Source organism: Leucopleurus acutus, assembly GCF_964270905.1.
Source record: "Leucopleurus acutus genome assembly, chromosome: 17".
In the NCBI taxonomy this organism is placed as follows: domain Eukaryota; kingdom Metazoa; phylum Chordata; class Mammalia; order Artiodactyla; family Delphinidae; genus Leucopleurus; species Leucopleurus acutus.
In genome coordinates, this window is record NC_139159.1 from 65,862,091 (window position 1) to 65,878,570 (window position 16,480).

At 35.8% G+C, this 16,480-nt stretch overlaps 1 protein-coding gene across 1 annotated transcript in view; it reads right to left on the reverse strand.

Moving 5' to 3' along the window:
- Positions 1–741: 741 nt before the first annotated feature.
- MRPL13 (mitochondrial ribosomal protein L13) overlaps positions 742–16,480 on the reverse strand; it is a 35,379-nt gene continuing 19,640 nt past the window's right edge. Inside the window, exons 6-7 of the mRNA XM_082858543.1 lie at positions 12,434–12,555; positions 742–1,021 (exon numbers count right to left, since the gene is read on the reverse strand). Of these exons, the coding sequence (XP_082714669.1) occupies positions 1,000–1,021; positions 12,434–12,555 (144 nt within the window). The 3' untranslated portion in view covers positions 742–999. The remainder of the gene's footprint in view (positions 1,022–12,433; positions 12,556–16,480) is intronic.

Consider the following 16,480-nt stretch of genomic DNA (forward strand, 5'->3'; position numbering starts at 1 on the left):
CACGTCTGACACCCAGGTGCACTTATTTACAAATCTATCTACAGCTCCTTTCCGCCCTGCAATAGACACTCTGCTCTTTGGTGGGGCATGGAGGTGTTGGGGGAAGACATGTGTGATTTCTGTTTCCCCAACACCTGGCATATAGCAGGCACTTAGTACATGTTTGCTGCATGAACGGGAGAAGGGGTCAGAGACACTCCTTGATTGGCTAGGGCAAGAGAAGAAAACTACCGTAAAAATGCCCAAACGCAGTGTCTCAGCACTTTAATTCCCAGGGAGGAGATTTTGCTGGACACATTGATCCCGGCGGTCCAACCTCAGTGCCCAGCACAGAGGTGAATAGGAGCCAACAGGAGAGATATGGACACACAGTGCAGGGGTCTGCAAACAGCATCACAGGTGGGGCAGTGAGATTTCTAGGGAGCAGATAGGCATTACTTTGTTATTTTGGTGTCATGGAAACCAAGAGGCTCTATGGGACACAGAAAAAAGCGAAGCAGTTTGAAAATACCTCAGAACAAACCTTACCCTACTGAGCTGGAGGGATGAACTCAGATGATGCGAGGTTAGATAAAATAGTCACTGAAAAGAAAAGTGAAGGTGGGCCTTGTTTTCCCAGGTGTCAAAAACGGAGCTGGAACGTGAGGAAATCTGCATGAATGGGCACTTGGCAATTTTAACTGCAGTGCTACCTAGGGTTTGGTTTTTTTCATTAAGTGAGAAATTGAATAGTTAACCAAGTAAGCAGTTTTATTCTTATCATCATTATAACATTCAAATCAGATTACATAATAAAACAATTCTATAAAATAATGTATTTTATTGCAATTTCCTATTGAAGGAATATCCCTTCCTGACCTTTCCTCACAAACATTCAGTGCCCAAAACAGGTTTCTTGTCAAAAGGCAGCAATTGTTTCACCCTGCCCTGTAGGAAGGAGAAACTCATCAGGAAGAAGTTTCAATCACCGCACTGTTATTTTCTGAAATTTTCCTTCTCTTACAGCCGATAATCTTCAGGTCTGAAAGACAAAAACCAACAATTTATTTTTTCACAAATCAGTTTCATTTTCTCCCGCATGATGCAAGAAGATTATTTTCCAATTTAAAATGAAAGTAACTGTTCATCAAGAAATATGTACAAATATCATATCTAAATTTTTGGTGAAAAACATTAAGGCCAAATCATCGCAAAGTAGACAGTTAAGGGACAATTCTCAAGTTCTTTGCAGAGTATAAATATAGGCCCCCGTGTGCCTATGCATGAATGTATGTAGTGACTTAAAAGCTTGAATTCAATTTCCCAAAAGCCCTTTTAATAGAAAGGATTATACATAAAGATATGGATTTGCCTAATAATGGCAAATTCTGAATGAGCAGTTTCCCTATTTGTATTATTTTATCATATGCTAAATTTAATTTTCATTACAGGAGCATACAAAACACACGTATAAACACCAGCCCTTTGATATTTTAATTACACACACATTTATTATATACATATATGGTCTTTTAATTTACTATATACATATATAGTCTTTTCTTTGTTTATATATTTATAGGATTAATCACACCTGAAAGTTCCTTCCAGTAGTAAATTAAAACAAAGAACATTTTCAGAGAAATGTTAAATTTTAACAATGGAGAAAATGAGGAATAGGAAATTATGGAATGCAAAAACTGTTAGTGTCCTGTTATCTTTTACAGAGTAGTGTAATTGTAGGTATTGAGCTCCTACAGAATTTTCAGAAGGAATGTAGTGATTAGTAAACTAAATAGATATTTTTGAAACAGCTGTAAAAATATTCAACAGTTTGAATTCCTTTAAAAAAGGAAACAGGTGAACTCTGTTTGTCCTGAAACAACTTATCTCATCCCTTTCTACATTTAAATCATGTTTTTCTTAAAAAAAAAAAAAAAAAAAAAAAAAGACGACAAAGAGACCAGATAGCCCAGATAGGAAGACCAACAGTCTGGTAACTAAGTAAATGAACTATATTACAATTTAAAATTATTATTTAACTATGAGGAACACAGGCACTGATCTGGGAAACTAACCAAATATGCTTCACCATATCGTCATTCTGTAATAACAAGAAGAGAAACTGCAGCATTTTGTCACTGTTTCTGAAATCTCTTTTCAAATGTAAAAACTGAATCCAAAGTCTGGGAAATGACAGTTTGATACAATAGCTGGAAGGGGCTCCAAAGTGCACCCTTTGAATCTTGGGTATGTGACTCAATACAGTCAAAGCTCCTAGTCAAGAGACACCAGTGCATTTTAAGAAACAATTTATTCTCTTGTCCAGCTGGTTCATATAATTACAAAAGGGTGGCGGTGATGCCACTGGAAAGAAATCTTCTAAGATTTCTAACAAGTAGCCCTAACAAGAAGTCTCTGCAATTCCACTCAGTGAAATTAAATGTGCTTAGTCACAGTCTGGTTGTTTCCACACCAAAAGTTAATTTATTAACAATGAGATGACGAAAGTACCCTTTAGTGGAATTTACAAGTAAAACAGGAAACATGTACGAAGGGTGTAATCTGTCACGTAAAAAATGTTGACAGTGACCTGAAGGCAATCGGGGGCTAATGAAGCCCAATTTTGTTTCAAGACATTTTGGAGGAAGTGAGGAGGGTTAAGATGATGGCTCTGTTAGGGCTGGGGCAGTGATGAGTAAGAAGAAAGGATGGGTTCAGGATTCAAGAAGCAGAAAATTAACTTGTCCAGGGCAGGGAGGGGAAGAGGGAAGAGACCAGGCGCATGACAGAGGAAGGAGCTACTGGAAAATGACAATTCAAGGATGACTGTTAATTTTCACCTTGAAGAACTCAGGAAATGGCAACGCTATCTATTTGTTCAGGAGAGGGTATACAGGCAGGAGAACAGATTCTGAAGGGAAGGATTTTGTTTTGAATATGATGAAATCTGGCCATGGCAGGCAGCTAGTAAGTAGGATTTGGAGTTTAGGAGAAGTGGGGCAAAGGGAAAGACATCTGAGAGTCTCTAACATAGATTCTTTCTTATCCCACTTCCATAGAGTGGAAGAACTTTCACTAGCTCTCCACTGCTTTGTCAAATTCAAACACAGAATTCAACACATAGCCCTCCAGGACATGGTCCCAGTTAACTTTCTGAGTCATTCTTTCCACACCCTGTCCGTTCTGGTCCCATTATACTACTTGCTATTGCCCAGATAGAAACTTTCAGACCTCTGGACTTGGGTACTTGATATTTTCTGCACTTGGAGTATCTCCTATCTCTTCTCTGCCTGGTGGACTTGACTAATCCTTCAAAATCCACCCCCCAAGTCACATGTTCTGGGAAACCCTACACAACTCTTCCTTTCCTAACTTAGGCACGGCTCTTTTCCTCGAGATTGCCAGAGAACTTCATGCATACTTCTATTACGGTGTTTCTCAAATTACACTTGCCCTAAGTAAGTGAATAAGTGTCGTTATGTATGTAAATAACAGTGCTGTGTGCTTATTAGATGCCATGAAATATACTAACTACCTCACATGCACTGTCTCATTTTACCCTCCTAACTATATAGTGAGAAAGACACTGTTATCAACCCCATTTTACAGTTGACAAAACTGATGCTCAGAGGGGCTGAGTAACTTGTCTAAGGATACACAGCTAGGAAGTGGATGGTAGTCTAGTGCAGACCTTCTGACTCCAGTGTTTGCAAACACCATTTTATTCTACACAACTCCTATCCTTTGAAGGCACAGTCCCAATATAATTGATCTTATACTACCAGCAATTAGCACAGTATCTTGCACGTAGTGGAGGCTTGTAAGATACTTGTAATTATAGTGACCGCCTTGAAAATGCCACTTTGTTTGCAGACTCATCCTTTCCGCTTTTGGAATCTTTTGCAGATGGTTAATTTGCTTCTAACGGGCGGAGGGGGAACAGTATCATAGCCAAGAGACTAGGTACATTGGATGTTCGCAGAGCTAGAAATATCAACTCATGTGCGAGACGATCAAACATATTACATGGCTACAGGAGGTACCCCTGTGGGGAAAAGTGAGGTTTTTACACTAAATATGGTTCTATATCTCTCTCCACCTACACAAATGAAAGCAGGTACACATATAACACATTTGTATTGCTTACTCCCACTAAAAGAAGGCAATCCAAGATAATATAAGAAAGGGGAGGGGAGGGCTATTTAGCTGAGTGGGTCTCAAACTTCAGTGGGCAAACAAATTGCTTGGGCTCTTGTAAAAATGCAGATTTTGATTCAGTTAGTCTGTGGAGGGTCTCATGATTCTGTATGTCTAACAAACTCCCATGTGATGCAATGCTGGTCTGTGGACCGCACACTGACAAGCAAGGGTTCACCTCAGACCTCCGACAGAGCTGTTCATAAGACGGAGGGGGTGACTATTTGAAGATGCTGAAGAAGCCAAAGAAACGCTTTCAGTAGGAAGTTTCTAAAGCTGTGCTGTGCCTAATAGAAGGTAACACACTTCCTCATTAGCTAGACATGATTCTAATAGATATATAGTATCCTTCTGGCTCTTTACCCACCAGAGGACATTATTAACAGGCAGTTTTATGCTTTTCTGATACAACAATAACTAATTATAAATTATGATAACATCAACAGAGGCTGGGTACTAAAATTCCTTTAGCATCTATCATGAAAGAAAGATTAACTTGGACTTCCCTGGTGGTGCAGTGGATAAGACTCGGCGCTCCTAATGCAGGAGGCCCAGCTTCGATCCCTGGTCAGAGAACTAGATCCCACGTGCGTACCGCAACTAAGAGTTTGCATGCCACAACTAAGGAGCCCGCCTGCCGCAACTAAGACCCGGAGCAACCAAATAAATAAATAAATATTAAAAAAAACAAAAAAAGATTAACTGTATCTTTAGTAACTGAGCAAATGTCATTGTATTTAGGTTCTTAAAAAGTTGCTAGTCTATGTACAGCAACATTACATTAATCAGAATTGAATTCTCAGGGACTTCCCTGGCGGTCCAGTGGTTAAGACTCCGCGCTTCCAAGGCAGGGGGCACGGGTTCAGTCCCTGGTTGGGGAACTAAGATCCCACACGTGGCGTGGCCAAAAAAATTTAAAAAATTAAAAAATAGAAATAAAAAATCCTGGGGATGTAATGTACAGCATGACGACTATAGTTAACAACACTATATTGTATATCAAAAAAAGAAAGAAATACAAAAGGTCAGTCTGGTTGAGTTTTAAGTCACTTCCACTGTAAGAATGGAACTGGTTAGAATAAACCATTCCAGGAAATCTGGTCACATCACATACTGCTTGAACTAAAGATGTTAGTTAGTACAGGTAATAGAGCAATGGTGCTGCTACACTCATTTCCCCAGACACTGTACCACTAGCCTGATCAGAAAAAGTTCAACAGTGATTTTTTAAAAACTAAACTCACTTCTAGGTACAATGGAATATTACTCAGCCATAAGAAAGAATGAAATAATGCCATTTGCAGCAACATGGATGGATCTGGAGATTATCATACTAAGTGAAGTAAAGCAGACAGAGAAAGACAAATATCATATGATATCACTTATATGTGGAATCTAAAAAAATGATACAAATGAACTTACTCACAAAACAGAAATAGACTCACAGACATAGAAAACAAACTAATGGTTACCAAGGGTAAAGGTGGCGGGGGGGAGGGATAAATGAGGAGGTCAGGATTAACATATACACATTACTATATATAAAATAGATAATCAACAAGAACCTACTGTATATAGCATAGGGAACTCTATTTGTACTCTGTAATAACCAATATGGGAAAAGAATCTGAAAAAGAATAGATACATGTATAACTGAATCACTTTGCTGTATACCTGAAACTAACACAACATTGTAAATCAACTATACTCCAATATAAAATAAAAATTAAAAAATAAACTCATAAGATTGTTAAAATTTTTTAAAAATCAAAAAATTTTTCCAATTAAAATTAATAGGAATTATTGGTACATTCAATTACCACTTTTAAGTCATAAGCTCTATTGGCTAGGAGATGTAAATGATTTGATTTTGGTTGTTTATATAAAGATTGCTTTTTATTTTAACAACCAGTCCTAATGTGTTCATATCCAAAAGAACAGTATAGTTTAGAAGGCTTAATATGAGCAAAATTCAGGACTGGAAATACTGAGGTCTACGGTTTAAGCCAACGCTGTGCTGGTTGAAATGATGGAAAAGCTGGAACGTAAGCTTTCTCCCCAGGTCCAGCTAATAACTTCTGACTGTGAAGAGTAGCAAATTAAGTTAAATCTTGTACGAAAATGCCACATGACTAGACTAGCACACAATTATGGAAGATCTTGAAGATGTCCAGGTCCCAGATCTTTATGGGTTTTGAAAAGGTAAAAATCCTTCTCCACCGTCTTTAACTAAGTCTCTGATGTGAAGCACATTTTATAAAGCCATAGGTAAAATTATTTTTCTCTGGGCATTCATTTAACTAAAACCGAAAATCTGTACATTTTTGGGATGAGTCGCTTTTACATCGAAGGGCAAGCCGAAAGCTGAAATCCTTGCTGACTTCCAGAGCTATAGACTGGACAGGATGCTCACCAAGTCCCTTCTGCAGTGCTATCGTTCCTGGCACCCGTTTTCTTTTACAGAGCTGCATGGATTACCTATTAAACTCCCTAAATCTAATCCTACTTTCAGCAAAGACAATTCCAAGGCCAATCACGGTTGTCCTCAAGTCTTCTCACTTTCATCCTCGTATTCTCTCTCTTTTGCAGGCACACTTCTAACAGCACACTCTGTAAAGAGAGTTAGACCAGGAACATAGGTTTTCATCATAAACGTCTGTTTTCAAGCGTTTACTGATGCTGAAACTTTCCACACTTAGTTTCTCTACAAAGGCGAGGGTTATGCTTAAAATAAAGCATTACTGATTTAACGAGTGAGGGGTAAAAAACATATTTCTTTTTTGATTTTGTTTCATCAATCTGTGGATAATGTGAAGCAACTCTAAGTTGGAATTTTCTACATACCTAGTTTTTCCTAAGAAAAGCTCTCCTACAGAGTTTTGTAGAAATGAAAATTAAAAGTTTCAAATGAACTGTTTTATTTTTACCCTACATAATGAAAAATTTCCATTACAGTGACAGCATTATAATTTCCATGATTATTGTGGTTTTGTAATGTGTTGGCAAAACTGCAATGACCATGGAAATAATTATTGACAGAATTAAAATAAGTTGACCATTTGAAAGCTACAATCTCAGGCAACTGAACTGTGAAAAAGAGATAAGTGCTACTGTTTTATCTTTGAGAAACAAATTCTAAGTGTGTACCCTACAATCACCACTTGCCCATGGCAAATGCACATTTACTCTGTACCATCAAGAAACACAAGATAAAACCTTATAACATATTCTGACACAATTTACATATCCATGAGATGTAAAAACTACTAATACACCAAGTATACACACTAGTTTAAGAAGTGAGGTGTATAGGCAATACTTCTCATATGAGAAAGTGGCTTTTAGTTATAAAACAATATTTATAGTTTCCTCATAAATATTAGTTTCTTTCCTTCTGGTCTACCATTGTTTTAAAAATAAATAAACGACTAGCCTAACAAAATCTAGAGTATGCTGAAGTTAGCCCTGAGGGAATACAACTTTTTAAGTGATTGAAAATAACTTAAATGAAATCCCAACAATGGTAGCTGTTAACTGAGATTAAAATAATTTTGTTAATCAGCTACCGGGTTCAAAGCTTAGTTTGTCAATTGTTACTGTTGCTCAGAAGCTTTTTGTCTCTAACAGAAATGGTAAAGAACTTACATTGAACCAAAAGCTAGTAACAGTTGCAACTAAAAAATGTACATTTTTATAACATAAACATATGTTAGGTTTTATTGCTAGGGAAACAAAAACCAAAGCAAGCTATTTTTGTTTGTATTTATTTATGTTGCAATCCAGGTGCATCTGCTTCAGTCAAGTCTCTGCAGGTTCACCATCAGATCTATCTTGAATAATTTCCAATTACTACCTTCCAAAGGAAGGTTCTATTCTTGGCTTAGCTATTTTGAGTGGAACAAAAAGTATATTTTAAGTAGGTTCCTTCTCCAAAAGGAGAAAAAAAAATTTTTTCTCATAAAAGCAAATCTATCAGTAATGAGGAATCTCACTTTCAAGGGATTGCACTGCATGGTGTATCAAATATTTTAATTGTAGTTCTAATGTATATACTATTTTACACTTGAACTTTATTAACACATAATATTAACAGATATAAGTTAACATAAGTTAACAGATATTGTGTGGCCACTAGTGAGGAAGGATCACAACTTTAATAAAGCATAAAGGAAAGCCTGTGTCTAATGTATATTCCTGCCAGAGGGAAATTTGGAATGAAAAGAAGGGGCAGGAAAATCCATTTCAAAACAGTAACTCAATAATGCATCAAGTGGCTCTAAGTTTCACTAAAAGTCTCCTAAAAAATAATTATAGAAAAACCCTTTCTAATTCCATTAATATAATGAAGGCATTCAGTCACCTTCTGATTTGTTTTAAATGAACCAGTAATCCCTTAGTAAAATGAACAGTTTGATGAGTACTCTTTGACTATAATAACATTAAATATAATTTGTTGTGAATGGTTATTTCATTATTATACTGCCTGGATTAACTGATTTAGAATACACTTTAGAATATTCATGATACATAATTCTACATGAATAATATGTGTTTGGTCACAGAACTAACTAAATAGCACCTTTGGTATTTCCAGTTTAAAAAAAAAAAAGTACCACATCCATCTTGGTTAGGAATATAAGTTCAATTATGACACAGTTTCTATAAGAAAATCAGATATGACATATTTAGATTTACAGAATAAAACTGATGTCATATCCTGCAGCCATTGAAGATCATGCTTGTGGGGAAAAAAATCTTGTAAATTGGGAAAATGTGCAGTGAGACCATATTTAGAGAAAAATCATGATTTCCCAAATTTGTAAAACACACAAACGTACATACAACATAAAAACTAACACAAAGAAGCAGGAAGTTAGCACACCAAAATGTTAAGTATGGTGAAATTATTTACTTACCTATATATCTTATTCTTATTTTCTACAATGAACATTTAGTAGTTTTTTTGTTGTTGTTGTTTTTTGCGGTACGCGGGCCTCTCACTGCTGTGGCCTCTCCCGTTGCGGAGCACAGGCTCCGGATGCGCAGGCTCAGCGGCCGTGGCTCACGGGCCCAGCCGCTCCGTGGCATATAGGATCTTCCCGGACCGGGGCACGAACCCATGTCCCCTGCATCGGCAGGCGGACTCTCAACCACTGTGCCACCAGGGAAGCCCAAACATTTAGTAGTTTTTAAAAACCCCCAAATTAAAATATTTTTCAACTGAATGCCTGAGTTTACTTTCCAAAGAGTATTATGTTTCAAGTAAATGTTGTCTATTTTATGTGCGTCTATATTATTGTGAATTTTTAGTAAAGAAAAGGTTCCAGGGTGGTAAATTTAAGCTAATAAATGATTTCTATAAGTTAGGGATTAATTTCAATTTGTGGCAAATTCCACGTCTCTTTTAAGGAACTTGTAAAAATGTTAACATCTTCCTAGAAAAATGCTCTATGTTTATATGGACTGAGTTTTAAGGATAAATGTAAGTTCTATGTAGTTTAAGTAGGAAAAGGTACATCGGATATGTCTTGACTAAATGACCATGTAAATCTCTAAGAACAAGATAACTAAAATGATTTTTCCTAAAGTTTAAACATCATCAAAGTAGTTCAGAAGCTTCATTTCTCAGATGTCAAAGGAGGGAATAATTGTAACTATCATAGCATGTGGAACAAACTTTAAAACCTTTTATTTACTGATTTATTTAAATAAACCACTATATGATCTGGAGAAAAAAAAGAATTTAAATAAAAAGAATTAAAAACAGAATCTTAGGTTTTGACAAGAAGGCAAACTATTAAACAGGTATCTAAAAATTAGCCAAGGAAAAGAGAGAAAAGCACTCCACACTTAATTCAGTTGTTAGAATCAAATCAGGTCACATAATGTATAGTTTCTCGTCCATAAGTATGTCAATGTCAAGCAATCAAAACCAGAACATAAGGGAATAATAGAAAACGTACTTCCTTATTTTAGAGAGAAATACTTAACATGAGAATGTATCCTAATAACTAGCTGATAAAAATATCAGACATCATAAAGCTAATTTTTTCAATTTTTCACATAGAGTTTGTTAATCACTTGTTCGATATCAACTGAAAAGCAGCCGGATAATTCAGATGATACAGTGAACAGGAACAAAAACAATAAAACAAAGGGTTTTATAAGTTGGTCAATTTCACTGATTCTGACATGAAGAATTAGTATTAAATTGGAGCATTTTCCTACCTTCATACGTTCTAAAAATTATTTCTAACCTCATTTATAAAAGCTGATAAAAGGATACTCTATTTCTTCATTTATTCATTCAGTAAATATTTGCTGAGTGCCCACTTAATGAGCCAGTCACTGTGCTCAGTGCTAAGCAAGACAACATACACGTCCCTCATGGAGTCTCGTAAGGGAATGACGTTAAACAGGTAATCATGCATATATTTAATTACATTAGAATAAATACAGTAAAAGAAAAGGAACATGTACAATGAGACCCTGTAAAGGGGGCCTAGCCCAGCTCAAGGATTATAGGAAGGACTTTTGGAGGAAGTTTCATTTAAATGCTTCATCATCTGCATTTCCTTGGCATTTGTCAAAAGGTATAGCACGTAGTATAAACTCAATAAAAGTTTGTAAAATGGAATTAAATAATTGCTTTAATGGTAATTTTTCAAATGTGTGTCCTAGTGCTTATTATAGTGTCTTGCACATAAGAGTGTCTTGCACATAATACATATTTGTTGAATAAATAAATTAATGCAGCAGTTTACTTTTGTGGAAAGAACACAGGTTTTGGAATCAGCTACAATTAGTTTCAAATTCAGGCTGTACTACAAACCAGTCAACCTTTGGCTTAGTCTTAAAAACAGGAATAATGTATTTTATCTTATTGGTAAGAGAATTAGGTACAATGTATGCAAACCACCTAGCACAGTGCGGACCAGCTGGGAAGTGTAAATGATCACTAATAATATTATTTTGCTCATTATATGCAGATTTAGTTAAAGGTGAACTTTATACAAGTCAGCAAAGTCAAAAAGATTTAAACAGAATACCCTAAAGACCTCTGTGTGCAAAGAGTGAAGTTATATACACACACAATGAAAGTCAAGGACTAGATTCCTGGACATACTGGTAATCCTGGGAAAACTTAGGTTTTCACAAACCTATCTGGCCAAACAGCCCATCAAGAGAGATGGATTTTCAGAGTACAATGGTTAAGTATCCTGTGGGAAGATTAGCTGTCTTTTGTAGATCAAGTAATGAGGATGCGTGGCTCTCTCTAAACCTACTGTGTAAATTCTGTAAACATTTCTAAGGCCCTATCAGGTGAGGTACGGTTCTATGCACTGGGGATGTAACAATGAACAAAATGCAGCCCTTGCTTTTAAGGAGGTAAATGTGGTAATGACAGAGCTACACGGCAGGTGCTACAGCAGAAGATGGGTGAGCACTTAGTCTGCTCTTGATGTTTAGGTGAGGCTTCTTAAAGGAGACTGACATCTGAACTAAGGCCTAAAGAATGAGTAAGAGTTATTCCAGAGGAGGAGGAGGAGGAGGTGAGGGACGTGTTGTTTTAGGCAGAGGTAACAGCAGAACAAAGTCATGGAAAAGTTAAATTGCATAAAAAGGGTGCCAAGCTTACACAGTCTGCTATGCTAGACCAGCACAGTGGAGTGAGAAGAATTGAAGCTGATGAGGTTACAAAGAGCCTGGTAGGCCAGGCAAAACAGCCTGGAAACAATTAGATAGGACAGTATGTCAAAGCTAAGCAGCTTTCTGGCTCATAGGTAGAGGAAATTGTAATAGAGGAGAGCAAAAGTGTTTTTTTATTTTGTTTTTCTATTTGGATTGACTCTAAGTATCCAGAACTAATGACTTTCATTAGATCATATTCTTGGCTTAGTGAAGCAATCTGAAAAAACAGAGAATCACTTTGTTTTAGGTAAGAACGATTCATTTATTATCCCAAGAGACTACAATCAATCCAAGTTGTGTCATCCCAAACAAAATATCTGATAATTTATAGGCATATATGAACATCTTTGCACTTACCTAGCAAGGTCTTAAGACTCCGAGACTTTTGGTTCTACCATCTACATCTAGAGTTTATTTGTAGGTAGAAGCTGCAAAGAGTATCCGAGAGAGTGAAAAGAAGTTCATTCTTCCTACCCTCAAGGATCTTATCATTTGGATATGAAAACAGGAGAAACTAAACTCAGGTTAAAAAACAAAAATAGGAAGGAAAAGAAAGACTTACGGAGACCAAACTCTTGGGAAAGCCTCTATTTCTTCTTGTGTGTACTCATCTAGACGTCTGGGCACTTTTCGTGGTTGAGGAAGCTCTTCCACTAAATTCTTAAGAATATCTTCTGGTATATCCTAGAGTAAATAAAAACTTAGGCTTAATCTTCTTAAAATATATTCCCTAGTAATAAATTAGTAATTCTTAGTATTAAAAAATAATAAAAGAATGTTTATAAAATGAGAACAACACAATCTTCAAATTAAAACTTTGTAAAAATCCCTGAAAAATACATTAAATCAGTGACATAAGTAATCTCATTATAGTAATACATTCTATATTTTAATCTTGACAAACCTATTCCTAATGGTACATTAGATGTCTTCAATTTTGACAAGTATCTGGTCAATAAATTCTACTTTTTCTGAATATTGTTACATTTCTCCCCTCCTTTCAACTGCAAAAAAGGCACTGCTTTGGCTCATTCTCACAATGTTTCATCTGATGAGTGTATGCACAAGGTCTGTTGCTTCCAGTGCCACAACCTTTTTCAATTAATGCTCCATGTTGTTGCCAAAAAAAACTTTCGAAAATGAAAATCTGCTGGATCTTTGCGTCATTTAGCCAACAAGCATTTACTGAACTCCTTCTATGAACTAGAAATTGTGCTAGGTGCTGAGTATATAAAGGAAAATAAAAAGATCATGGCTTCTAAAGGCTTGCAGTTTTAAAGAAGTCACCCCTTAGCTAAAAATCTCTCAGGATGAAGTTCTAACTCCTTAGCTAAACCAGGAAGCGCACCTCTCCGACTTCACCCCTCCGCAAATGCCCATGGCTTCTGAGTAAACAACCTCCTCACCTTTCAGGCGTTGGTCTACACTCAAATCCCGGTGCCTTTATTAATGGCACTTGCCCAGAACTACCTTCCCCTGGAAATATATCCAAATGTTCAGAAAAATAAAAGGAAAGGTAAAATATGAGAAAGTCTGAACTTGGGTAATGAAAAGCAAGCTGAAGAGTAAAGCATACATTTGAGAGGTATCTTAAAAGAACAGGAAGTGGACTAAATAAAGGGAATGATAAGATGAAGAGCATGAATAACCAGAAGAATTAACATTTATACTGTGCTCATGGAACAAAAATAAGGGAAAGAGAATTATATTGTGGATCTGAATGATCAGTTAATTTTGGAGAGTCTATCAAAAAAATAGTAAGATATCAATATGGAAGTGTCCTATGGGCATTTCCCCAGGGATCGTAGATAGAATTCCCTCTTTTCATTTTAGTGTGTTCCTAAACATTTTCAGAAAAGAAGGATGATTATACAGTAAATTACAGTTGTCTGCAGAGAGCAACAGTATAATTGGGAATCAAATATCTGGGCGAGGACATGGCATCAAATAAGTTATTCAAGATGTCAAGAATCAAATACAATTTAAAAATAATTTTAGAGAATCACAGAGCTCTACTGCACTATAAACTCATTCTAAAACCTAATATGGCAAAAATTAAAAAATATTTTTTAAAATTTAAAATGACTTTAAAATTATGGTTTGGATAGGCTGGGTCACTATCAACATATACAAAACACAATAAATACTACTGAGAAGTGTTTCTTCACTGAAAAGTATTTGAAAAATATTTAAATTCCCTTCCCCAGCATATTCAAATATGCAAGTGTAAGCACACAGAATCAGAACAAGCAGAGAAAGCCTGGACACATGAAATACTGTTAAGGGGTCCTTATTTTTTACTTACTAAAGAAGTCTATCTGCCAGTTTGGTATTCACGAAAATTTATGACTATTTCACACTTCTTTGGGAAGCCATTAAAAAATATCCTTAGCTTGTATTTGCAAAGACAATTTTAAAAGTTGCCAACTGCTCACTCAGCATAGAGAGTTTGGGACATAGTGGGTTCCTGGTAAATGTTTGCTGAATTGAATAGAATTTTGACTGAAATGAGCTTACCAAATTTCACCACTATTAAAGGAATCCACTGAAAGAATGGACAAAATCAATGCAAAGTTAGGAATTAAAGATGCTGATTAGGCATTACACATGAAACCAGAAAAACTTTCTTTTTATGCGTTTATGTCCTCTGCACAGAGCAGGTGGTGAACCTAAGAGGGAAATAAGGAAAAGAATAAAAGTAGAAAAAAGAAACACAGGGGTGAGGTGATCATTTACTTTTTTGAAATTTTTCCTCTTTATACTTTTTTTTTTTTTGACCGTGCCGCGCAGCTTAAAGGATCTTAGTTCCCTGACCAGGGATCAAACCCAGGCCCTAGGCAGTGGAAGCGTGGAGGCCTAACCACTGGACCGCCAGGGAACTCCCACTTTTTTGCAATTTCTAAAGGAATTTCAAATCTACCGAAAAGTTGCCAAAATGAGTGAACGCTCATCTAACCTTCACCTAAATTCACTGACTGTTCAAATTGGACATGATTGCTTTCTCTCTTTTTATCTATTCATAAACACATACACCAAAAACATTCTTTTTGACTGCACCATTTGAGAGTAGTCTGCAAATATTTCATCCCTAAATATTTCAGCATATATATTTCCTAAATATAAGAATTGTCTCCGATGTAACCACATTACAAATTCATGTTCAGGAAAACTAACATTGATGAAACACCTTTTACTCTAATATACAGTGTATATTCAAATTTCCCAAATTGAATTTTTCCAATCCAAGGTCAAGGATCACATGCTACAGCTATTATGTTATTATGCTGGTTAACATACGTAATATATTTAGTCTAGTTTCCTTTAATCTGAAGAGTTTCCTTGTTTTATCTCTTATGAAATTAACATTTTTGAAGAGGTCAGGCCAATTATGTTGCAGAATGTCCTTTTTGGGGATTTGTAGGACTCTCTCCTCATCGCTAGATTTAGGTTAAACACTTCTGACAGGACACTATACAGTTTATGCTGGGTCTTCAGTGCTTCATTCATAGCAGGAGGCACGTGATGTCAGTTTGTCCCATATTGATGATATATTTAATATCTTGGTTATGAGTGGTGGTTCACCAGATGGCTTTAATGTAAAAGTATCTTTTCTCTTTTTAAATAGTAAGTACTTGGTGACATGATGTTTTGAAACTGTGAATATCCTGTTCTATAATGCTTTACTCAATAGATACAGAATATGCTGATAATGGTGGCTTTTCTAATTCAGTATTATTTCTACATTTTTTAGATGACATTCTTCTCTAAAGAAGAGCTTTTCCTTCTCCAGAAAGAAGGGAAATTATAATCAGTTAAAAATAATTTTGGGACTATCATTGTGGGCTCATAGATTTTTGTTTTCTATTCAAGGTAATCCACCATTATGATCATTCAAGGCTCACACAGTCCATATTTGGTCAGTGGGCACCACTTCAAGCTGCCTCCTGTGTTCTCTTGATATTTCTCCATCGGGTTTTGATCACTGTCTTACTTTCTGTTACTTATTGTTTTACTATTATAAACAATGCAGAAATAATAATCTTGTGCATGTGTGCACTCCAAAATAACCTTCTTCTTCGTTCCAGACCTAGAAACAACATTTCTAAGAAGAACCACATTCCTTTTAATAGGGAATAGCACTTAGAAAACACAATCTGTGCACTAGTTCTGCTTACTTATATTGGTATTGTCCTTTTATTTTTTGAATATATAAAACCTCAACATGATAAAAAAGTTAAAGTAAAAAAAAAAATCTAAAAGGTATTCTCCAAAAATCTCATTCTCTTCCCTACTCCTTTCATCTTTTTGTGCCCATCATCTAGTAAGTAACCAACTTCATTTTCTCATTTATTCTTCCTGTGTTTCTTTACGCAAAAAGAAGAGAGATAAATATATATGTGTGTATGTAAACATACATATGTATAAATGTATATAAAAGGTAGTATGCTATCTATATTCTTTTCCACTTTGCTTTTTTAAACTTAGCAGTACATCCTGGAAAGCATTACTTATCATCACAATGATATCTGTCATTCCTTTTTTATAATTGCATAGTACTCAACTGAATAGATATAGCATAATTTAGCCAATTTCCTATGAATAAGCATTT